Source organism: Scyliorhinus torazame, chromosome 2 (genome assembly GCF_047496885.1).
Source record: "Scyliorhinus torazame isolate Kashiwa2021f chromosome 2, sScyTor2.1, whole genome shotgun sequence".
Classification (NCBI taxonomy): Eukaryota; Metazoa; Chordata; class Chondrichthyes; order Carcharhiniformes; family Scyliorhinidae; genus Scyliorhinus; species Scyliorhinus torazame.
In genome coordinates this window covers 41,832,686-41,858,651 of record NC_092708.1, presented here as the reverse complement: position 1 = coordinate 41,858,651, position 25,966 = coordinate 41,832,686, and the positions used below count along the sequence as shown (strand labels likewise).

The 25,966-nt window shown below is 46.8% G+C and overlaps 1 protein-coding gene across 4 annotated transcripts in view; it reads left to right on the top strand.

Annotated features, from left to right (window-relative positions):
• Positions 1–24,079, top strand: part of tfcp2l1 (transcription factor CP2-like 1) — a 104,458-nt gene extending 80,379 nt beyond the window's left edge. For 2 of the 4 annotated variants that reach the window (XM_072470247.1, XM_072470243.1), the window contains 2 exons: positions 13,114–13,165; positions 21,023–24,079. In XM_072470247.1, the coding sequence (XP_072326348.1) occupies positions 13,114–13,165; positions 21,023–21,060 (90 nt within the window). In that variant the 3' untranslated portion in view covers positions 21,061–24,079. Of the gene's footprint in view, positions 1–887; positions 1,031–1,105; positions 1,148–13,113; positions 13,166–21,022 lie in introns of those variants that run through there. The other 2 variants (XM_072470234.1, XM_072470236.1) reach the window with 2 other exon arrangements.
• Positions 24,080–25,966: the final 1,887 nt, after the last annotated feature.

The window sequence follows — 25,966 nt, the reverse complement described above, 5'->3', positions numbered from 1 at the left end:
AACAAATTTGTAGGCATATTTAGTGTAAAAACAATATAGTGATAATGGAGGACTTCATGAGGGAAAAGATTGATGAAAAGGGCAAGAAGGGGAAAAATTGTGTACAGGCGAACTTCCCAAATAAATATATTTCCACCCAATGAGGAAAGAAGCTGGAGATCACTTTGGGGGAATGAAATGGGGCTAGTTGGAAAGCATTTGAGAAAGAGTAATCATAATATATTTAGGTTTGGTGCAAGGAATAATGAAAGGTAAAAATATAAAATTGGAAGAAGGCTATTTTCAGTGAGCCAAAAAGGGACCTGGCCCAAGTAGGTTGGAAAACAAAGATCGACAGCTAAAACAGCAAATGAGCAAGGCAAGGCCTTCAAGGAGGCATCAGTTTGGGTACAGACTAAAAAACATTTCTATAAGGTTGAAAGGCAGGGCATCCAAAGTTGGGGTTCTCTGGTTAACAAAAAAATTATTGCAGTAAAAATGAAACAGAACGAGGTGGCTCATCATAAATATCAGGTTTATAGTACAGTAGAGAATCAAGCAGAATGCACAAAGTTCACACAATTTTGATAGGAGGGAATTAGATAATTATCTGAAGAGAGAAAATCTGCTGGTCTTTGGGGAAAGGGTGGGGGAGTGGGACCAGCTGATCTGCAATTACTGAGACCTGGCATGGGCAAGGTGGGCCGAATGACCCCCCTTCTGTGCTGGACCATTCTATAATTCCATGGAGGTCTCCCCACACCCACAGTATCATGCATCAACATGAGTCAGTATCATCAGGAGAAGTGGGGCACAAAGAGGGGGGAATAAAATTCCAACTATTTAATGTGTCTCTTATTTGAACTGTTTTTTTATGTGATGAAATTCTTTTTCCTGGTTTCCTCCAGTATACCATGCAATCTTTTTGGAAGAGCTGACAGCGATAAAATTAACTGAGAAAATAGCAAATCTGTACAGCATTTCTCCGCAACAGATTAACCAGATCTACAGACAGGGACCCAGTGGGATCCACGTGCTTGTCAGTGATGAGGTGAGATCCAAGAGAGGTCCATGCGCAGAATTGAAGCTGAGACAATGGTCGACCTTTTCTTTTTCTTTTCTCTAGAATCTTCTATTGGGGTTTGAATGCTCTTGAATGGAATTGATTTGGACCGAAATTGAGAATTCCAAGGTATAGCTCTTCACTTACCAGTGTGTTTCTTCCAGCATTTGCACTTCTGAATAGGAGACTGGAAGAAAGTGCTCTTTGCGTCCTTTTCTTGGGGTGGCACGGTACCACAGTGGTTAGCACTGTTGCTTCACAGCTCCAGGGTCCCAGGTTTAGCATTTTAATATATTTGTGGAGGAAAACTAAGCTCTTTATATTATACAGTAACCTACAACCATCTATGACTGGTATTTAGCCACGCAAGGGAATTTATTATATTGTGAAAAAACGTCTCTGGTGGTGGTAAACTACATGTGACATTTATAGAAGCTGTGAATGCTTAACTGGTCACTGTGGCAACGTGCTTTACCAGTTTGGATTAACTCATCAGTGTTTGTCACAGAGTTGAGGAAAATTACATTGAGTAGATTTGGATTTGCAAAGTATTCCCTAAAACATGCTTTCAAAAGTGAGATGCAACAGTTGTACGTAGACTATTTATTGCTCAGTTCTTGGTTCCGACCTTACCAAATCTCAGGTTGAGCAACAGAAAGCGTAATGAGAAATGCTAAAATGGGGGTTGAAGGATGAAGAAATAAGCTGCGCTTTTGGGAAATAACTATATGCTGTACCTGGAAAATGGTCATATTTTACTGCTGCTTAGCCCAGCTCATTCCCCATTAGCCAACTCTGCAGCTCTAATAATAATCTTTATTGTAACAAATAGACTTACATTGACACTGCAATGAAGTTACGTGAAAAGTCCCCAGTCGCCACATTCCAATGCCTGTTCAGGTACACAGAGGAAGAATTCAGAATATCCAATTTGCCTAACAGCATGTCTTTCGGGACTTGTGGGAGGAAACCGGAGCACCCGGAGGAAACCCACACAGACACGGGGAGAATGTGCAGACTCCACACAGACAGTGACCCAAGCCGGGAATCGAACCTGGCACCATGGAGCTGTGAAGCAACAGTGATACTCACTGTGCTGCCACAGTTCTAGTTTTATCAAAAAATGAATACAGTTGTAGATTTGTGTAGGGACCAAAGGTGCTGCGATAAGACCCGTTTTTGTAGTGCCAACACCCAACACCGTTGCAGACTTGCTGGGATTTCTTGGAGCATAGAAAGACCTGGTTAATCATAGAATCACTACAGTGCAAAGGAGGCCATTTGGCCCATCGAGTCTGCACCAACGCTATGAGAGAGCACCCGACTGAAGTCCAAACCTCCACCCTACCCCCGTAATCCCACCTAGGGGCAATTTAGCCTGGCCAATCCACCTAACCTGCACATCTTTTCACTGTGGGAGGAAACCGGAGCACCCGGAGGAAACCCACGTGGACACAGGGAGAACGTGCAGACTCTGCACAGACAGTCACCAAGGTAGGAATCGTGCCTGGGTTCCTGGCACTATGAGGCAGCAGTGCTAGCCACTGCGCCGCCCCTTCATCGCATAATCTTCCTCACTGCTCTTTCTGACTTGCAAAACCCAGGAGCCAGCTTTGCTTGCAGGCAGGCACAGATTTAGCCATTTATAATTGGGCTCCCCAGTCCCACCCCTCTGCCCAAGGCTACTTTTTCAATGAAATGGCATTTTTAAACATTTGGGTGGAGGGAATACTAACCTTTTGTACCAATGTAGAATCAGCTGCAGCAGTTCCTAAACTGTCCCTCCATAATGTGAAGCAAAACATTCAAACTGTATCTCCTGACGCATTTTAATATATTTGATCCCGTATGATATATTTTGTGTTAGGCAGTCAAGAGGACTCAATACCTGGCAAATTCTACCAAAGTGTTCAGGACAAGAATACACAACACTTTCTTCCCCCTTTACATCAGAGGTTCCTGCAAAGAAGCACAGTTTAATGTTAACAATCAGATATTATAATGTGAACAATTAACAAACACCACGGTCAACAAGGAGACGTTTGGAGGACGTGGATTCCTGTGTGGTTGTCATCGAACCTCAGGCATCTGGTTTCTTGTGATGACTTTGACCTCTGTGGTGTTTTTGGTTGCATTTGTACGTCATCCGTTGTTGCCTCAACCGGAGTTGATGTCGTGGTTGCAGGTTGACTCAGTGTTGAAGTGTCCTCAATTGAGGTCCTGTCTTCTACAGTTGTTTCTGGTATTGTCAGGTCCTCAGGGATGTCTAGGTGATCACTTGGCACAATTTGTTGTGGAGTCTCAATTGATTCTGTCTCTGGCAAATTAGTTCTAGTTGCTAAACGTTGGTCAGTATGCCTCCTCCACACTACACCATCCTGGGTTTGAATGGTGTAGTAGACTGGCCCTGTCTGCGCCAAGATGATGGCAGGTATCCTGAATATCGTGCTGTCAGCCGACATTTTATGGATTCTAGTGCTTGAGCTTAATTGTTGACGCTTCCTTAGCTGCTAGTTCCATAGAGATTGTGACGTCTAAAGCCTTCTTTAGGTTTAAGTTGATTTCTGTTAATAGCCTGTTTTTAGATAGCTTCACTTCTTAACCCACACGCAAGTCTGTCTCTCATGTTGTCATTCAAGACATCTCCAAATTCACGATATTCAGCTAGTTTTAAAAAAAGTAGCCACAAATTGTACAATTGATTCACTATCTAGCTGGTTACATTTATGGAACTTGACCCTCTTGGCGTGGAGTCTTGATTCGGGGAGTAGTTTATTAGGCGAGATAGTGAATAGTCGTGTTATCAGGAGCTCTGTAGTTAGCATCAAAGTTTTAGTCCATCTGTAATCTTTTATATGTTAGCATCAAGACAAATCTATTTAGTTTGTAGTGTAAATAAAAATTAATTTTGTTCAAAACATAGCTTGATGCTCTTTGTGAGACAATACACTTCGAAGCCATCCTCATTAAGAAATCAAAGAACATCACATTATATACCCTCTCGGGTCGATGTTAAAGATCCCATGGCACTGTTTAAAGTAGTGCAGGAAAATACACAACAAATTTGCCTCCAGCTATGTTCCACAAACAGAAACAAGATAAGTGACTATTTCTGTGTTGGTGATGATGGTTGAGTATAGGATGCTGTGAGAACTCACCAGGCCTTCTTTGAATAGTGGGATGGAAACTTTTGCATTTACCTGTGTGGGGCTTCATCTCAGTCAGAAGATGGTGCCTTTGACAATGCATCACTACCTGAATAGAATAGTGAATGTCAGCCTAGATTCAGTGCCAATGTCTCTGTCTGAGGTTTTAAGCCACAATATCATATCATAGAATCCCTACAATGTAGAGAAGGCCATTCAGCCCATCAAGTTTGCACTGACCCTTCGAAACAGAACTCTAGCCATGTCCACTCCCTGTAACCCCATCTAAGGGGCTGTTTAGCACAGGGCTAAATCGCTGACTTTGAAAGCAGACCAAGGCAGGCCAGCAGCACGGTTCAATTCCCGTACCAGCCTCCCCAAACAGGCGCCGGAATGTGGCGACTAGGGGCTTTTCACAGTAACTTCATTTGAAGCCTCCTTGTGACAATAAGCGATTTTCATTTCATTTCATTAACCGGCACATTCTGGAACACTAAGAGGCAATTTAGCATGGCCAATCCACCAAACACACACGTCTTTGGAGTGTAGGAGGGAACTGGAGTATCTGAAGGAAACCCATGGGAAGAATGTGCAAACTCCACATAGACAGTGACCCATGGCCAGAATTGAACTCGGGTCCCTGGGGCTGTGAAGCAGCTGTGCTAACCACTGTGTCACTGAGCCGCCCTATCCTGACTCTGAAGCTGTAAGTACTGCCATTGGTCCAAGGCTAATACAGTCTGGTGATCCTTGCCATTGCTGCTTCCAAGGTGTCAGTGGGGATCCTTGTAGTAGCGTGCAGTCTCTTTTTAGGACTTGGGAGATGTGATGTAAATTTCAGCTGCCTCTTTCAACATCTCTGAGGCACTGATACAGGGTGCGTACTTTGGGAGAGGACCTAGTTCTGCCAAAACTCTCTGCCCTGTTTGCATCTATTGGAATTTCTGTTGGATGTGCCAGTGGGTGTAGGAAGCATTGAAATGATCTGTGGAAGATGCATTACATAAAAATTCCCAAGCAATTGTGTTCAACATTAAGTTCAGAATGATTCACTGCAGCATTGTGGCAGGGCCATACACTGCAGCGATGGTAACCGTGAGCACCATTTGGGCCCTTAACGGAAATGGATTTCTTTCACTGAATATCCACCTGGTATATAAAGATTTGCTATTATGCCAACTGTCATAGAAATCCCTACAGTGCAGAAAGAGGCTATTCGGCCCATTGTGTCTGCACTGGCTCCTGCTCCGATAGAGCACCCTACCTAGGCCCAATCCCCTGCCCTATCCCCATAACCCACCTAACCTTTGGGCAATATTAACATGATTAACTCACCTAACCTTGGACATAAGGGGCAATTTAGAATGGCTAATCTACCTAACCTGCACATCTTTGGACTGTGGGAGGAAATCGGAGCACCCAGAGGAAACCCACGAAGACACGGGGGAATGTGCAAACCGCCCAGGGATACGGGTTGAATTCTGGCCATGGGTCAATGTCTATGTGGAGTTTGCACATACTTCCCGTGTGTACGTGGGTTTCCTTCGGATGCTTCAGTTCCCTCCCACAGTCCAACGTCACCCAAGGTCCCTGGCGCTATGAGACAGCAGTGCTAACCACTGTGCCACGGCTTTCTTTCAGATCATGATCCCTTTAATTGCAGGAGCCTAATATAAGAACTAGGAGCAGGAGTAGGCCGTCTGGCCCCTCGAGCCTGCTCCGCCATTCAATGAGATCATGGCTGATCTTTTGTGGACTCAGCTCCACTTTCCAGCCCGAACACCATAACCCTTAATCCCTTTATTCTTCAAAAAACTATCTATCTTTATCTTAAAAACATTTAATAAAGAAGTCTCTACTGCTTCACTGGGCAAGGAATTCCATAGATTCACAACCCTTTGGGTGAAGAAGTTCCTCCTAAGCTCAGTCCTAAATCTACTTCCCCTTATTTTGAGGCTATGCCCCCTAGTTCTGCTTTCACCCACCAGTGGAAACAACCTGACCGCATCTATCCTATCTATTCCCTTAATAATTTTATATGTTTTGATAAGATTCTCCCTCATCCTTCTAAATTCCAACGAGTACAGTCCCAGTCTACTCAACCTCTCCTCGTAATACAACCCCTTCAGCTCTGGGATTAACCTAGTGAATCTCCTCTGCACATCCTCCAGCGCCAGTACGTCCTTTCTCAGGTAAAGAGACCAAAACTGAACACAATACTCCAGGTGTGGCCTCACTAACACCTTATACAATTGCAGCATAACCTCCCTAGTCTTAAACTCCATCCCTCGAGCAACGAAGGACAAAATTCCATTTGCCTTCTTAATCACCTGTTGCACTTGTAAACCAACGTTTTGAGACTCATGCACTAGCACACCCAGGTCTCTCTGCACAGCAGCATGTTTTAGTATTTTATCATTGAAATAATAATCCCAATTGCTGTTATTCCAAAATGGATAACCTCACATTTGGCAACATTGTATTCCATCTGCCAGACCCTAGCCCATTCACTTAACCTATCCAAATCCCTCTGCAGACTTCCGGTATCCTTTGCACTTTTTGCTTTACCACTCATCTTAGTGTCATCTGCAAACTTGGACACATTGCCCTTGGTCCCCAACTCCAAATCATCTATGTAAATTGTGAACAATTGTGGGCCCAACACTGATCCCTGAGGGACACAGCTAGCTACTGATTGCCAACCAGAGAAACACCCATTAATCCCCACTCTTTACTTTCTATTAATTAACCAATCCTCTATCCAAGCTACTGCTTAATGCCATGCATTTACCCTTAATGCCATGCATTTTTATCTTATGCAGCAACCTTTTGTGTGGCACCTTGTCAAAGGTTTTCTGGAAATCCAGATATACCACATCCATTGGTTCCCCGTTATCTACCGCACTGGTAATGTCCTCAAAAAATTCCACTAAATTAGTTAGGCACGACCTGCCCTTTATGAACCCATGCTGCGTCTGCCCAATGGGACAATTTTCATCCAGATGCCTCGCTATTTCTTCCTTGATGATAGATTCCAGCATCTTCCCTACTACCGAAGTTAAGCTAACTGGCTTATAATTACCCGCTTTCTGCCTACCTCCTTTTTTAAACAGTGGTGTCACATTTGCTAATTTCCAATCCGCCGGGACCACCCCATGAGTCTAGTGAATTTTGGTAAATTATCACTAGTGCATTTGCAATTTCCCTAGCCATCTCTTTTAGCACTCTGGGATGCATTCCATCAGGGCCAGGAGCCCTGTCTACCTTTAGCCCCATTAGCTTGCCCATCACTACCTCCTTAGTGATAACAATCATCTCAAGGTCCTCACCTGTCATTGTCTCATTTCCATCAGTCACTGGCATGTTATTTGTGTCTTCCACTGTGAAGACCAACCGAAAAAACCTGTTCAGTTCCTCAGCCATTTCCTCATCTCCCATTATTAAATCTCCCTTCTCATCCTCTAAAGGACCAATATTTACCTTAGCCACTCTTTTTTGTTTTATATATTTGTAGAAACTTTTACTATCTGTTTTTATATTCTGAGCAAGTTTACTCTCATAATCTACCTTTCTCTTCTTTATAGCTTTTTTAGTAGCTTTCTGTTGCCCCCTAAAGATTTCCCAGTCCTCTAGTCTCCCACTAATCTTTGCCACTTTGTATGCTTTTTACTTCAATTTGATACTCTCCCTTATTTCCTTAGATATCCATGGTCGATTTTCCCTCTTTCTACCGTCCTTCCTTTTTGTTGGTATAAACCTTTGCTGAGAAAAATCGCTTGGAATGTTCTCCACTGTTCCTCAACTGTTTCACCATAAAGTCTTTGCTCCCAGTCTACCTTAGCCAGCTCTTCTCTCATCCCATTGAATTCCCCTTTGTTTAAGCACAAAACACTAGTGTTTGATTTTACCTTCTCACCCTCCACCTGTATTTTAAATTCCACCATATTGTGATCGCTCCTTCCGAGAGGATCCCTAACTATGTGATTGTTAATCAATCCTGTCTCATTACACAGGACCAGATCTAGGACCGCTTGTTCCCTCGTAGGTTCCATTACATATTGTTCTAGGAAACTATCACAGATACATTCTATAAACTCCTCCTCAAGGCTGCCTTGACCGACCTGGTTAACCAATCGACATGTAGATTAAAATCCCCCATGATAGCTGCTGTACCATTTCTACATACATCTGTTATTTCTTTGTTTATTGCCTGCCCCACCATAATGTTACTATTTGGTGACCTATAAACTACTCCTATCAGTGACTTTTTCACCTTACTATTCCTGATTTCCACCCAAATGGATTCAACCTTATCCTCCATAGTACCGATGTCATCCCTTACTATTGCCCTGATATCATCCTTAAATAACAGAGCTATACCACCTCCCTTACCATCCATGCTGTCCTTCCGAATAGTTTGATACCCTCGGATATTTAACTCCCAGTCGTGACCATCCTTTAACCATGTTTCAGTAATGGCTACTAAATCATAGTCATTCACGATGATTTGCGCCATCAACTCATTTACCTTATTCCGAATACTACGAGCATTCAGGTAAAGTTGGCTTTTATACCTTTGCATTGAATCTTAACACCTTGATCTGTAACCTCTCCCAAGTTATTTTTTCTCTTAACTTTTCTCCTAATTTTCCTTGTCGTTGAACCCATGCCAACCTTTTTGTCATACTGCCCTGGGTCTTAGCCCCAAGAGTTTGGACACCAGTAGACTGCAGTCTCTGGTCTAGCCCTCCAGAACCTCAACCCTTATGACGATTATGTTGCTTTTCTTGTGGGACTTCTGACTGGTCCTTGTAATAGTTGAGGATGTGCCCAATGTAGCCACATGTTCCAAGTGTTGAGCCAAAGGCACTTCTGCAATGTTGGCACAGAGTGTTGAATCTCATAACACTCCTCGGACTTCAGGGGCAGACCTCTCAAGAGCTTTTGGTCAGGATTAACATCCCCTTCCATTGCTTATTCCTCCAGCATTCCTCTATGCTCTCTGATTCCAGTGCAGTATCTCATCCCTGAACAAAAATCTTTGGGCTGATGATGAATCATGGAATGGGTGGTATGGAAGACTCAGAACCTAAAGAGAGCATGTTTATTCTTTCCATAACTCTGTTTCACCTTGCTGTGATTCATTTGGAGAGGCTGTGAGGTTAGTATGAGTTTTGGACACTCAGAAAAACATGAGTTATAGAAGAAAAAGCAGCAGGAGCTGGACCTGGAGAAGATGAGCCCACAGCTGGTACAAGCCTTTGACCTCTCCTCTGTAATAGTTATCGTGCTGTGTCTACCCAGTAAATCCAGCCCTTGGTCATCACAGGGAAACAAGTGTCTTGAGGTCAGTAGGCATTGTGTCACACCTTCTGCAAGGAAAATGCAGGCGATGCAAAAACGCTGCGCTTCTCAGGACATTGTGCATTCTTACTGCCAACAAGCTGAAAGGCAATGTGAGGAGAGGTTAAACCTTGCGGGGAGAGCAGTTGGCAAATAGAAGAGTGAGAGTGTATAGGAATAATGCTGTGTACCGCATGCCTTCCATTGAACTGTGTGATGGTGAGCGATATGCTGACAAGTTGGAATAATGCATTTGGGACTGGGACTTTGTACCTTACCTGTCTTCCTTGGGCTATTAAATTTCTTCTGGATTTGCTCTGCAGTGGCTGGTCAGGGAAATGGCACGGGCTACCGACATCTCTGCAGGTAGCTTGAATTACTGATTTGTTAAACACTTCTTGTCACAAAATATTGAGCACTCTGGTCCTCTTTCCTCTACTGTTTCATGGAGCGCTCCACATTCCCAACAGAACAGCTGACTGAGTGTTTGAGGGCAGGCGAAGGGAGGGGGCAGTGGGTTGTGGGTGGGAGGATGCCGATGCCAGTCCACTTGATTCCCACTCTGAACGTCCCGAGGCTGGTGATATAATGTGAAAGCTGCCTAGCACGTTGTGCTGAAGGGCTGCTGCTTCCCTTGACCTTCTAATATGTATGTGCTCAGCATGTGATGATCATCACCTTTCCAACGGTGGACCTGCTGCCTCATTAAGTTGCTGCAGCCCTTCATTCCCACCCTGCAGCAGACAGGCATTTCACTTCAGGCTACCCCCCGCCCCCCAGCCAGGCATTTCACTTCAGAGACCCCCCCCCACCCGCCCGTGTAAATTACAAGTCCATAGTTGGGGTTTCGCTAGCTCCCGTACTAGTATTCCAATACACAGGCCCAAGAGTCAGGCTCAACTGATACAGGAGGAGAATTGTAAAATTAAATGCATCTTGTTGGAAGGCCAAGATCACAAGAAGCAAAATCCATGGTAAACATGGGGAGCTACTACTGGGCAGCAAATGTGGCGATGATCCGCAAGTGGGTTATGGAGGGAGAGGGGGCGGCATGGAAGAGGATGGAGATAGCGTCCTGTAAAGGAACGAGCCTGGGGGCGTTGGTGACGGCACCGCTGCCGCTCTCGCCGACAAAGTATACCACGAGCCCGGTGGTGGCGGCAACGCTAAGGATCTGGGGCCAGTGGAGACGTCACCGAGGTGCAATGGGAGCATCGGTGTGGTCCCCGATCAAGGGTAACCATCAATTTGCCCCGGGGAAGATGGACGGGGGGTTCCAGAGCTGGCATCGGGCGGGGATTGGAAGAATGGGGGACCTGTTCATCGACGGGACGTTTGCGAGCCTAGGGGCACTGGAGGAGAAGTTTGAGTTACCCCCGGGAAATGCCTTTAGATATATGCAGGTGAGGGCTTTTGTGAGGCGACAGGTGAGGGAATTCCCGTTGCTCCCGGCACAAGAAGTTCAAGATAGGGTGATCTCGGGTGTATGGGTCGGGGAGGACAAGGTGTCGGAAATACACCAGGAGTTGAAAGAAGAGGGGGAAGCGCTGGTAGAAGAGTTGAAGGGTAAATGGGAGGAGGAGCTGGGGGAGGAGATCGAGGAAGGTCTGTGGGCTGATGCCCTAGGTAGGGTTGATTCCTCCTCCTCGTGTGCCAGGCTCAGCCTGATACAATTTAAGGTGGTCCACAGAGCGCACTTGGCGGGTGCGAGGTTGAGTAGGTTCTTTGGGGTGGAGGACAGATGTGGAAGGTGCTCAGGGAGCCCGGTGAACCATGTCCATATGTTTTGGTCATGCCCGGCACGGGAGGCGTTCTGGAGAGGAGTGGCGGGAGCAATATCTCAGGTGGTGAAAGTCCGGGTCAAGCCAAGCTGGGGGCTAGCAATATTTGGAGTAGTGGACGAACTGGGAGTGCAGGAGGCGAAAGAGGCCGGCATTCTGGCCTTTGCGTCCCTAGTAGCCCGGCGAAGGATCTTGCTAATGTGGAAGGAGGCGAAGCCCCCCAGCCTGGATAAATGATATGGCTGGGTTCATAAAGTTGGAGAGGATTAAGTTCGCCTTGAGAGGGTCTGCGCAGGGGTTCTACAGGCGGTGGCAACCATTCCTAGACTATCTCGTTAGAGGAAGGTCGGTCAGCAGCAGCAGCAACCTTGGGGGAGGAGGGGGGAGGGGGGACTGCCTGGGAGGGTGGATGAGCAAGAGATAACATGAAGGGTTGGGGAAACTGGCACATACGGGAGAGGGCCAGTGTACAAAGCTGTGGAAATATATCATTTTGCCATGTATATATCTTGCTCTGCGCGATTGCTCGGTTTTTTTTAAGTGGGTGGGGAGAAAAATTGTAAGGGAGAAAAATTGTGTTAAAAAACTTTAATAAATATATTTTTTTTATAAAGAAGCAAAATCCAATGGTTAAAGAGAAGCTGCTGCCAAGCTGTCAGGATTTTATTACAGTCGTTTAACTGTTGAGAAGCTACTGCTTTGAAAATAGTATTTTCAATCAGCAGGACTGGGGCTGATTAGCATCCATTCGGACAACTCTTTACTTCCGCGGTCTCCACAGACATACATTCCAGAAGGACCTGGCAGTTAGTGCTGAGAAGTGGGAATATTGGCTGTTGATTTTTTTCTCTCTCCATCCCCCGCCCAGCTTAAAGAGCACCGGGGCCCAAGCTAAGATCAGGTAACCTTGCATAAAATGGCTTGGCCCGGGATGCTTCTGATCTGTATGGCTCTACACTGCATCAGCCAGTGCTTTTACTGACTAGGCAGCACAGTAGCACAATGGTTAGCACAGTTGCTTCACAGCTCCAGGGTCCCAGGTTTGATTCCCAGCTTGGGCCACTGTCTGTGCGGAGTCTGCACGTTCTCCCCGTGTCTGCGTGGGTTTGCTCCGGGTTCTCCGGTCTCCTCCCACAGTCCAAAGACTTGCAGGTTAGGTGAATTGGCCACGCTAAATTGCCCTTAGTGTCCAAATAGGTTAGGTGGGATACTGGGTTAGGGGGATAGGGTGAAGGTGTGGGGTGTTACTTCCAAGGATTGGTGCAGTCTCGATGGGCCGAATGGCCTCCTTCTGCACTGAATATCTATGTCTAGGCCAGTGAAGAGCTGCAGGTAAGTGTAACACTTGTGTAATTAATTTGCGTCTGACTTTGTAATTGTGTTCAAGGATCTTTGTAGGCCTGTTAAATTTCCAACCCAAAGCAAGGTTTGCGATTTTCAAGTGTATACTTTGTGCCCTGCCTGTGTTGATACTTTGGTATTTTATCCAGCACAGGGCTGTGCCCTGAGATCTGGCTAATGCTAATCTGCATACTCAGTCCAAGAATTAAAAATATGGTTGTGTCAGATCCCAGCGGTAGTTTTGCTACTATTGCTGACCCAGGATCAAAGCAATGTCAAGCCAGGTTCAGGAGCACAGCTTGACCAAGACCTGCCAAAAAGGCAATTATATTGTAGACGATGAGTGTATTAATTGTTTCCTCAAATGAAGTGCTATTATTGGCAAACATACACACCATTGGGGAGCTAATGGAAATGTTGCCTTTTACAACCCAGACTAATGTGCTACTTTTATTTCTAGATGGTTAAAAATTTCCATGATGAGGCTTGCTTTATTATCTGCACCTCGAAAGGTACAATTTACTTCCTTACAGTTTTATGTATCTACAATTAGTCCATGCATTGAACATTATTGCTCCTTTATTGAGTACTTTGGCATGTTTCTTAGAAATGTTGACTCTTGCAGCACCAAATTGAACCATGTTTGGGTACGGTAGCGTAGTGGCCAAGCTGCTGGGCTAGCCTTGAACTAATAATCTGGCGGCACGTGTTCAAACCTCACCCTGGCATCTCAATTCGGTTAATGAAATAAACCTGGAATCAGAAGCGAATATAAGTAATGGCGACCATGAAACTACCTGATGGTTGTAACAGCCCACCTGGTTTACTCACGGCCTTTCTGGACGGGGTTCCGCCGTCCTTACCTGGTCTGAACTGTTCTATGTGAAACTCTCGGGGCACAGAAATGTGGTTGTCACTGAATCGCCCTCTCAAAGCCACGCCACTGGATTCAAGAAGTTGCTTCACGACCAGTTCTCAAAGGCAGTTCGTGATGGGCAGTAAAGGCTGTCCTGAGCAGTGATGTCACATCCTCTGACCAGTGGCAACATTCTCCTGCAATGACATTGGCTTATCCAATGTTTACCCGCAATAAACAAGGGCTCTACACAAAGCTCTGTGGTTCTAATACATCGAGTCTAGTTTACATTCCAACTGGTTCATTATTTGCTAATTTAGAGCAATCCGTCTCTATTAGAAAGTTCAGGAGACCTACTTTCCAGTGCCCAAAGGATCCGATCAAATCTCGCTGTGCGGTCTTTGGTTGACGATGGAGCATTTTTACTTTCTGTTCTTAGGGATGAGGTGGGAAGATTTCCTCTGCGTGCCAATGAGGTGAAATTGTAAAGATTATGACTGGGATTTTCTGCAACCCCCCCCCCCCATAGCGGGTTTCACGGCGGCAGAGGTAGCTCACCATTGGCTGCCGGTGGGATCTTTCAGTCTCACCGAAGTCAATGGCCATTTGCTTGCCAACCATGCCATCGGGGAACCCACTGGCCAATAGAGACCCGGCAGAAAACCCGCCACAGGGGGATGGAAAATCCCAACCTATGTTTGATATTCATGCAGTTGTCCCATAGAGCACCTTTCTGCTTCAATCTCTTTATTAAATGTGACCTGAGTTATCAAGTTAAAAAAGTATGTTCGTGAAGGCACAATATTCCAGTGAATGTCAAACTTTTGTCCCTTGCTATTGTAAGATTTAATAATAATAATCGCTTGTCACAAGTAGGCTTCAATGACGTTACTGTGAAAAGCCCCTAGTCACCACATTCCGGCGCCTGTTCGGGGAGGCCGGTACGGGAATTGATCCCGCGCTGTTGGCATTGTTCTGCATTACAAGCTAGCTGTTTAGCCCACTGTGCTAAACCAGCCCCAGATTTGTTGCCATTCCTGATTGCCCTTGAATTGAGTAGTTTGCTGCGCCATTTCGGAGGACAGCTGAGAGTCACCCACTTTGCTTTGGGTCTGGAGCCACATGTAGGCCAGACCAGGTAAGGATGGCAGATTTCCTTCCCTAAAGGGCATTCGAAAACCAGATGAATTTTTTTTTTTAATAAATATTTTATTGAAAATTTTTGGTCAACCAACACAGTACATTGTGCATCCTTTACACAATATTATAACAACACAAATAACAATGACCTATTTTATAAACAAAAAATGAATAAATAATAAATAACAAAAATGAAAACTAGCCCTAATTGGCAAATGCCTTGTCACAAGTCACACTCTCCAAAAATATAATTTAACAGTCCAATATATAATTATCTGTAGCAACGACCTATACATATTATACAGTATATATTAACAACCCTGAGAGTCCTTCTGGTTCCTCCTCCCCCCCCCCCCCCCCCCCCCCCCCCCCGCCCCCTGGGCTGCTGCTGCTGCCTTCTTTTTTCCATTCCGTCTATCTTTCTGCGAGGTATTCGACGAACGGTTGCCACCGCCTGGTGAACCCTTGAGCCGACCCCCTTAGGACGAACTTAATCCGCTCTAGCTTTATAAACCCCGCCATGTCATTTATCCAGGTCTCCACCCCCGGGGGCTTGGCTTCTTTCCACATTAGCAATATCCTGCGCCGGGCTACTAGGGACGCAAAGGCCAAAACATCGGCCTCTCTCGCCTCCTGCACTCCCGGCTCTTGTGCAACCCCAAATATAGCCAACCCCCAGCTTGGTTCGACCCGGACCCCTACTACTTTTGAACGCACCTTTGTCACCCCCATCCAAAACCCCTGTGGTGCTGGGCATGACCAAAACATATGGGTATGATTCGCTGGGCTTCTCGAGCACCTCGCACACCTATCCTCCACCCCAAAAAATTTACTGAGCCGTGCTCCAGTCATATGCGCCCTGTGTAATACCTTAAACTGAATTAGGCTTAGCCTGGCACACGAGGACGACGAGTTTACCCTGCTTAGGGCATCTGCCCACAGCCCCTCCTCGATCTCCTCCCCCAGCTCTTCTTCCCATTTCCCTTTTAGTTCATCTACCATAGTCTCCCCTTCGTCCCTCATTTCCCTATATATATCTGACACCTTACCACCCCCCACCCATGTCTTTGAGATCACTCTGTCCTGCACCTCTTGTGTCGGGAGCTGCGGGAATTCCCTCACCTGTTGCCTCGCAAAAGCCCTCAGTTGCATATACCTGAATGCATTCCCTTGGGGCAACCCATATTTCTCGGTCAGCGCTCCCAGACTCGCGAACTTCCCATCCACAAACAGATCTTTCAGTTGCGTTATTCCTGCTCTTTGCCACATTCCATATCCCCCATCCATTCCCCCCGGGGCAAACCTATGGTTGTTTCTTATCGGGGACCCCCCCAAGGCTCCAGTCTTTCCCCTATGCCGTCTCCACTGTCCCCAAATCTTCAGTGTAGCCACCACCACCGGGCTTGTGGTGTAGTTCCTCGGCTAGTCCCCCTACAGGACGCCCTCTCTAATCTCTTCCACGCCGCTCCCTTCTCCTCTCCCATCCACTTACTCACCATTGAAATATTAGCGGCCCAATAATACTCACTTAGGCTCGGTAGTGCCAGCCCCCCCCTATCCCTGCTACACTGTAAGAATCCCTTCCTCACTCTCGGGGTCTTCCCGGCCCACACAAAACCCATGATGCTCTTTTCAATCCTTTTAAAAAAAGCCTTCGTGATCACCACCGGGAGGCACTGAAACACAAAGAGGAATCTTGGGAGGACCACCATCTTAACCGCCTGCACCCTCCCTGCCAGTGACAGGGATACCATATCCCATCTCTTGAAATCCTCCTCCATCTGTTCCACCAACCGCGTTAAATTTAACCTATGCAATGTGCCCCAATTCTTGGCTATCTGGATCCCCAGGTAACGAAAGTCCCTTGTTACCTTCCTCAACGGTAGGTCCTCTATTTCTCTACTCTGCTCCCCTGGATGCACCACAAACAACTCACTTTTCTCCATGTTCAATTTATACCCTGAAAAATCCCCAAACTCCCCAAGTATCCGCATTATTTCTGGCATCCCCTCCGCCGGGTCTGCCACGTATAGTAGCAAATCGTCCGCATACAAAGATACCCGGTGTTCTTCTCCTCCTCTAAGTACTCCCCTCCACTTCTTGGAACCCCTCAACGCTATCGCCAGGGGCTCAATCGCCAGTGCAAACAATAATGGGGACAGAGGGCATCCCTGCCTTGTCCCTCTATGGAGCCGAAAATATGCAGATCCCCGTCCATTCGTGACCACGCTCGCCATTGGGGCCTTATACAACAGCTGCACCCATCTAACATACCCCTCTCCAAAACCAAATCTCCTCAACACCTCCCACAAATAATCCCACTCCACTCTATCAAATGCTTTCTCGGCATCCATCGCCACTACTATCTCCGTTTCCCCCTCTGGTGGGGCCATCATCATTACCCCTAACAACCTCCGTATATTCGTGTTCAGCTGTCTCCCCTTCACAAACCCAGTTTGGTCCTCGTGGACCACCCCCGGGACACATTCCTCTATTCTCATTGCCATTACCTTGGCCAGGATCTTGGCATCTACATTTAGGAGGGAAATAGGTCTATAGGACCCGCATTGTAGCGGGTCCTTTTCCTTCTTTAAGAGAAGCGATATTGTTGCTTCAGACATAGTCGGGGGCAGTTGTCCCCTTTCCTTTGCCTCATTAAAGGTCCTCGTCAGTACCGGGGTGAGCAAGTCCACATATTTTCTATAGAATTCGACTGGGAATCCATCCGGTCCCGGGGCCTTTCCCGCCTGCATGCTCCTAATTCCTTTCACCACTTCTTCTACCTCGATCTGTGCTCCCAGTCCCACCCTTTCCTGCTCTTCCACCTTGGGAAATTCCAGCTGATCCAAGAAGCCCATCATTCTCTCCCTCCCATCCGGGGGTTGAGCTTCATATAATTTTTTATAAAATGTCTTGAACACTCCATTCACTCTCTCCGCTCCCCGCTCCATCTCTCCTTCCTCATCCCTCACTCCCCCTATTTCCCTCGCTGCTCCCCTTTTCCTCAATTGGTGTGCCAGCAACCTGCTCGCCTTCTCCCCATATTCGTACTGTACACCCTGTGCCTTCCTCCATTGTGCCTCTGCAGTGCCCGTAGTCAGCAAGTCAAATTCTACATGTAGCCTTTGCCTTTCCCTGTACAGTCCCTCCTCCGGTGCTTCCGCATATTGTCTGTCCACCCTCAAAAGTTCTTGCAGCAACCGCTCCCGTTCCTTACTCTCCTGCTTCCCTTTATGTGCCCTTATTGATATCAGCTCCCCTCTAACCACCGCCTTCAACGCCTCCCAGACCACTCCCACCTGGACCTCTCCATTACCATTGAGTTCCAAGTACTTTTCAATGCACCCCCTCACCCTTAGACCTACCCCCTCATCTGCCATTAGTCCCATGTCCATTCTCCAGGGTGGGCGCCCTCCTGTTTCCTCCCCTATCTCCAAGTCTACCCAGTGTGGAGCGTGATCCGAAATGGCTATAGCCGTATACTCTGTTCCCCTCACCTTCGGGATCAATGCCCTACCCAGCACAAAAAAGTCTGTTCGCGAGTAGACTTTATGGACATAGGAGAAAAACGAGAACTCCTTACTCCTAGGTCTGCTAAATCTCCACGGGTCTACACCTCCCATCTGCTCCATAAAATCTTTAAGTACCTTGGCTGCTGCCGGCCTCCTTCCAGTCCTGGACTTCGACCTATCCAGCCCTGGTTCCAACACCGTATTAAAATCTCCCCCCATTATCAGCTTTCCCATCTCTAGGTCCGGAATGCGTCCTAGCATCCGCCTCATAAAATTGGCATCATCCCAGTTCGGGGCATATACGTTTACCAAAACCACCGTCTCCCCCTGTAGTTTGCCACTCACCATCACGTATCTGCCCCCGTTATCCGCCACTATAGTCTTTGCCTCGAACATTACCCGCTTCCCCACTAATATAGCCACCCCCCTGTTTTTCGCATCTAGCCCCGAATGGAACACCTGCCCCACCCATCCTTTGCGTAGCCTAACCTGGTCTATCAGTTTCAGGTGCGTTTCCTGTAACATAACCACATCTGCCTTAAGTTTCTTAAGGTGTGCGAGTACCCGTGCCCTCTTTATCGGCCCGTTCAGCCCTCTCACGTTCCACGTGATCAGCCGGGTTGGGGGGGCTTCCTACCCCCCCCCCCTTGTCGATTAGCCATCACCTTTTTCCAGCTCCTCACCCGGTTCCCACGCAGCTGTATCTCCCCCAGGCGGTGCCCCCCCGCCCATCCTCTCCCATACCAGCTCCCCCCTCTCCCCAGCAGGAGCAACCCAGTAATTCCCCCCTCCCACCCCCCCCGCTAGATCCCCCGCTAGCGTAATTACTCCCCCCATGTTGCTCCCAGAAGTCAGCAAACTCTGGCTGACCTCGGCTTCCCCCCGTGACCTCGGCTCGCACCGTGCGACGCCCCCTCCTTCCTGCTTCTCTATTCCCGCCATGATTATCATAGCACGGGAACCAAGCCCGCGCTTCTCCCTTGGCCCCGCCCCCAATGGCCAACGCCCCATCTCCTCCACCTCCCCTCCCCCCCCCATCACCACCTGTGGGAGAGAGAAAAGTTACCACATCGCAGGATTAGTACATAAAACTCCTCTTTCCCCCCTTTTTAACCCCCCTCTTTGCCCCCCACATTCGCCCCACCACTTTGTTCAAACGTTCTTTTTAATAACCCGTTCATTCCAGTTTTTCTTCCACAATAAAAGTCCACGCTTCATCCGCCGTCTCAAAGTAGTGGTGCCTCCCTCGATATGTGACCCACAGTCTTGCCGGTTGCAGCATTCCAAATTTTATCTTCTTTTTATGAAGCACCGCCTTGGCCCGATTAAAGCTCGCCCTCCTTCTCGCCACCTCCGCACTCCAGTCTTGATAAATGCGGATCACCGTGTTCTCCCATTTACTGCTCCGAGTTTTCTTTGCCCATCTAAGGACCATTTCTCTATCCTTAAAACAGAGGAATCTCACCACTATGGCTCTGGGAATTTCTCCTGCTCTCGGTCCTCGCGCCATCACTCGGTATGCTCCCTCCACCTCCAACGGACCCGCCGGGGCCTCCGCTCCCATTAACGAGTGCAGCATCGTGCTCACATATGCCCCGACGTCCGCTCCCTCCACACCTTCAGGAAGACCAAGAATCCTCAGGTTGTTCCTCCTTGCGTTGTTTTCCAGTGCCTCCAACCTTTCCACACATCGTTTCTGATGTGCCTCATGCGTCTCCGTCTTCACCACCAGGCCCTGTATGTCGTCCTCATTCTCGGCTGCCTTTGCCTTCACGACCCAAAGCTCCTGCTCCTGGGTCTTTTGTTCCTCCTTTAGCCCTTCGATCGCCTGTAGTATCGGGGCCAACAGCTCTTTCTTCATTTCCTTTTTGAGCTCTTCCACACAGCATTTCAAGAAATCTTGTTGTTCAGGGCCCCATGTTAAACTGCCACCTTCCGACGCCATCTTGGTTTTTGCTTGCCTTCCTTGCCGCTGTTCTAAAGGATCCACTGCAATCCGGCCACTTTCTCCTCCTTTTTTCATCCGTATCCAGGGGGGATTCCCTTCTGGTTTACCGCACAGTGTTTTTAGCCGTCAAAATTGCCGTTGGGGCTCCTATCAAGAGCCCAAAAGTCCGTTTCACCGGGAGCTGCCGAAACGTGCGACTCAGCTGGTCATCGCCGCACCCGGAAGTCTCTAAAAACCAGATGAATTTTAACAACAATTGATAGTTTTATGGTCACCATTACTGAGACCAGCTTTCAATTCCAGATTTGTTAATTCCGTTTCAATTCGCCTGCTGCCGTGGTGGGATTTGAATCCTTGTCCCAGAGTGATGCACTATCAATTACAATGAGACGAGAATAGAGAAAAATCAAGGCTTTATTAAGCAGAGATGTGTGGCCTCCTGCAGCTTCTACCAGAATGGAAGCAGCTCGGGTGTGCACACATTTATACTCCGCCGACTGGGCGGAGCCAGCAGGCAGGGATTTACCCCCGTACCTATAGTACAGGAACCTTACCGTATTACCTCAAATAATCATCGTTACAACTATTATACAATCAGTGGTGACTACCACATAGAGCATGTCCAAAGATGTGCAGGCTAGGTGGGGTTGCGTAGATAAGAGGGGGTTGGGGGAGTGGACCTAGGTAGGGTGCTCTTTCAGAGGATCGGTGCGGACTTGATGGGCCGAATGGCTTCCTGACCTGTAGGAATTCTATTCACCGGGGCCTCTGAATTACCATCCAGTGACATTGCCACTGCACCCCATCGCCCCATTCAGTTATTAAAGAATTGTCAAATGTGCTCCTCCCCCACATTCTAAAGTCTCCTTCTTTAATGCTAATGAAACTTAAATTCATTTTATGTTCTTCACAGCTGAGAGAAGCGATGGATACAACATAATCTTAAAATGACAGAAAGTCGGAGCTGATTCGCTGAGCACCGAAGATTGTGTTTTCACATATTGTTTGAACACTGCCATTGAATGCGGCCAACTATCTGCACATCAGGCAAAGGAGGAAGAACCTTTACTCTACCAAAGTGAATATTATATTTGGGGAGGGGAGGCAGGAGGGAGGTGGAGGCAGATTCCTATCGTCTTCATCATTTGGGCAGCACGGTAACACAAGTGGATAGCACTGTGGCTTCACAACGCCAGGGTCCCAGGTTCGATTCCCCGCTGGGTCACTGTCTGTGCAGAGTCTGCACATTCTCCCTGTGACTGCGTGGGTTTCCTCCGGGTGCTCCGGTTTCCTCCCACAGTCCAAAGAAATGAAATGAAATGAAAATCGCTTATTATCACAAGTAGGCTTCAAATGAAGTTACTGTGAAAAGCCCCTAGTCGCCACATTCCAGCGCCTGTTCGGGGAGGCTGGTATGGGAATTGAACCGTGCTGCTGGCCTGCCTTGGTCTGCTTTCATAGATTATCATAGAATTTACAGTGCAGAATGAGGCCATTCGGCCCATCAAGTCTGCACCGGCTCTTGGAAAGAGCACCCTACCCAAGGTCAACATCGCCACCCTATCTCCATAACCCAGTAACCCCACCCAACACTAAGGGCAATTTATCATGGCCAATCCACCTAACCAGCACATCTTTGGACTGTGGGAGGAAACCGGAGCACCTGGAGGAAAACCACGCACACACGGGGAGGATGTGCAGACTCCGCACAGCCAGTGACCCAAGCTGGAATCGAACCTGGGACCCTGGAGCTGTGAAGCAATTGTGCTATCCACAATGCTACCGTGCAGCCCATAAGCTTTCAAAGCCAGCGATTTAGCCCTGTGCTAAACAGGTAAGGTGCAGGTAAGGTGGATTGGCCATGATAAATTGCCCTTAGTGACCAAAAAGGTTAGGAGGGGTTATTGAGTTAGGGGATAGGGTGGAAGTGAGGGCTTAAGTGAGTCGGTGCAGATTCGATGGGCTGAATGGCCAGTTTCTGCACTGTATGTTCTCTTTCCCCGGTTGCCCAACGGGGGTACAATGGTCATTACAGGGCAAATGTGGAAACAATGTTGTACTTTACTATGCACAAAATGCAATAGCATTTATCTTCATAGTATATAATTTACAGTGCCGAAGGAGGCCATTCGGCCCACCGATGTCGTACAGGACCTTGGAAAGAGCACTCCACTTAAGCCTCCACCCTATCCTGTAACCCAGTGACCCCACCCAACCTTTTCGGACACTAAGGGCAATTTATCCTGGCCAATCCACCTAATCTGTACATGTGGGAGGAAACCGGAGCACCCAGAAGAAACCCATGCAGACACGAGGCGAACGTGCAGACTCCGCACAGACAGTGACCCAAGCCGGAATCGAACCTGGGACCCAGGAGCTGTGAAGTACCTGTGCTAACCACTGTGCTGCCCCTATTAACGACCTTGGATCGTTTAAAAGTGGACTGGGCGAACTGCTTCAAAATCACCTTTTCCTTATATTTGTCATTATTCCTAATGCTCAGGCAAAATAAAAATTGGCAATGTCATTCCAAAAACTAACTGCTGATTTTTCTGCACCTCATGCAATTGAAATGGAATTTGGATTATTCAGCTGCCCCGATAATTAAATGCTTTGTTTGCATTTGTATTTGTGACTATTTCAAAAGGATCGCAATTGTATAGTGGTTGCATACTGGGGAGGAAAGTCTACGAGATTAGCTTGTGATACCACTGGTTCCTATTTAACTGTGGAGTACTGTGTTCTATGATACCCAGACTCTGAGTTGAGCAAAGGTTTAAGCTGTCCAATGTTTCCTTCCTCTGGGCATATCTTCCTGTTACATCCTTCATCAATATATTCCTGACAGTGCTGCGACCCTTGTTCTTTTATGAATCCTGCCTTGGTGAATATTTTCCAATTTGAATCAAATGATCGCTGTTTAACTACATACAATCCATTTTCCTTATTTGGTGTTGCAGTGGGGAATGAGGTGGGGAGAGTTGGCGAGCCAGTTAGGCAGCTAACTTTTGCCTACAATAACTTTCAGCATGGATGAAGAATATATTATGCTCCTTAATTACTCTGATGAACTCATGTTTAAGAGCACTCTTCAGTTTGTCTTCTATTTGATTCTTCTACTAAAAGGCATCACTAAAGAAAAGGAATAAAAATACATAGACTCCGGGCAAAACTTTATGGCCGCCCCTGCCGGTGGGATTTTCCTGTCCTGGGACCTTTGAACGGCTCGCGTCATGGGCGGCACGGTAGCACAGAGGTTAGCACCTTTGCTTCACAGCGCCAGGGTCCCAGGTTCAATTCACAGCTTGGGCCACTGTCTGTGTGGAGTCTGCACGTTCTCTCCGTGTCTGTGTGGGTTTCTTCCGGATGCTCCGGTTTCCTCCCACAAGTCCCAAAAGACGTGCTGTTGGGTGAATTGGACATTCTGAATTCTCCTTCTGTGTACCTGAACAGGCGCCTTAGTGTGGCGACTAGGGGATTTTCACAGTAACTTCATTGTGTAAACCTACTTGTGGCACTAATAAAGATTATTATTGTTATTTTCCGGCCCTACAGGGCTGTACAATTCCTCTCTCTGTTTTTAGGGGTGGGTGATAAATTGCCCTTCGTGTCCAAAATTGCCCTTCGTGTTGGGTGGGGTTACTGGGTTATGGGGATAGGGTGGAAGTGTTGGCCTTGGGTAGGGTGCTCTTTCCAAGAGCCGGTGCAGACTCGATGGGTCGAATGGCCTCCTTCTGTACTGTAAATTCTATGAGAGGAAGGGTAATCGCTCAAAGGCTGAAGAAATATGACTTTATTTGTTCATGGGCCACGAAGGTTGCTGGCAAAGTCAGTATTTTATTGCCAATTCCTAATTGCCCTTAAGAAGCTGCTTTCTTGAATAGTTGTAGTCCTTGTGGTGTAGGTACATCCACGGTGCTGTTAGAGAAGGCGCAAATAAGTAAATAAACCTGATTAATGTTTGCCCATTTCTCGCATCTTTTCTGCTTAATGTTTGAAGTTATTCATTATTCAAAGACAACCTGTTGGTTGCAACAAGGACATTAGTGAAGATCTAGCACTTGCTAGATTGTCATAGGCCTTCTCACCCAATAGGATGGTGACTTTTTCAATTAATTGTACTTTATGAACAGCTTATTACAATGTGTTTAACTTCAAAATGTTAATGTTTACACAAATGCTATACAATTGGCAAATCACTTGTGGGGGAACATTGTTAAGCATTTTTTATTCAAAACAAATATTGCTAATGAGCTTGCAACACGATGAGCCCTTAACCTTTGCTGGAAAATCTGCTGCAGTCATTAAGATGCATTAAAATGAGTAGAAACGTGTACTTTTAAAAATTTGCAATGCACAGAGGGATGCCCTAACTCCAGTCCTCCAATTCAGTTATGCTTCCGTATCCTCTCTCCATCTTGAACCCATCTTTCTTTGAAGCGAGAGAGTAGCCAGGTGATTTACTCACAAGTCTTGTCCTGGGCTTCTGGTGGGCAGGGGTGTTCGAATGCTGTTTAACAAAGGGGCGAAAGGTTATCCGGGGTAAGCAAGAATATGGGGTTGAAGCAACGATCTGATCTGCCTTGATTTTATTGTTTCGATGTCACTAGCTTTCGGAGCTAGTGACATCGAAACAAACCTGTTGGACTTTAACCTGGTGTTGTAAGACTTCTTACTGTGCTCACCCCAGTCCAACGCCGCCATCTCCACATCTTGATTTTATTGAATTGCGGAGCAGGTTCGAGGGGCCGAGTGGCGTACTCCTCCTAATCCGTATGTTCGTATGACTGCAATGAACAACTTCAGGTATAAAAAAACTGGGAGGGGAGGATAAGGAAAATGGAGAAGGACAATCCTTTCTACCATTCCAAGGCACTTTGTTATAAAAATAAAACTGACAAATTGAACTTGGGGCCGCTTTCTAAACTACCAGACCGCCTTCACTGTATTTGCTCCGTTATTAACCTTTGGATGGGTGAGGTGGAATCTCCGAAGCTTCTGATCAGTCTGGCCTCCCAGATGAAGACTCCAAATCATCTGAATTTCCCTGACTTCTGAAGCTTCGTAAACCTTACTTTCTCATGACTGCTTAGCAACATTGCCAGGTTTGACATAAAAGGTAGGATATTGAAACTCGGTGATTGTTGGTTTGGCGTTGGCAGCAATGGTGGGGATGTCTGTGTTCAGAGAGGAATGCAAACCAGTTCTCTTCAGTGGTCAGTAGTGCAGGCAACTGAATGTGCCTCAGGTATGCCTGATCCCTTTCTTTGTGCCCACTGCGATGGTGTTGTGATCACTGACTGCTGCCTGTGGTGGTGAGAAAATTCTAACATTGCCCATGCATGGAAGGTTTGGCAAATGAGAATTTAAATATTATAAATTAGGTTCAGAAAAACCATCAGAAATGGAGATCTATTGAAAGACTCCACATGGCAATAAATTGCACGGATTTCTGCGGTAAATTGCCGATTAACTGGAAAGCCATAGGATTTACTTAAATTATTTGCTTTTTTGTTTAATCATGAACGTGTATTATCATTAACACTGCATCTTCGAACACTGCATTGCTGTACTTAAAGGCATAACATTTACATCAAAATAATTTAATGCAGTGCATTTTCGTTCAAATTTTCAGTTTTAAATTCTGATCTGGATTTCTTTTTTAAAAAAAAAAGCAGAAAATGCTGGAGATATTCAGCAGGGGGTGGGACGGGGGCTGGGGGGAGAGTTACAATTGTAATAGGTTTTGAGCAAGGGGCAGGTGGGACAAGGACAAAGGAAGATCGGGGGCAGAGTGGAAGACAGGAGATTGAATGAGAGAAGAGTTGGTCCTCCAGGGCGGAAGGGAATGGTGATG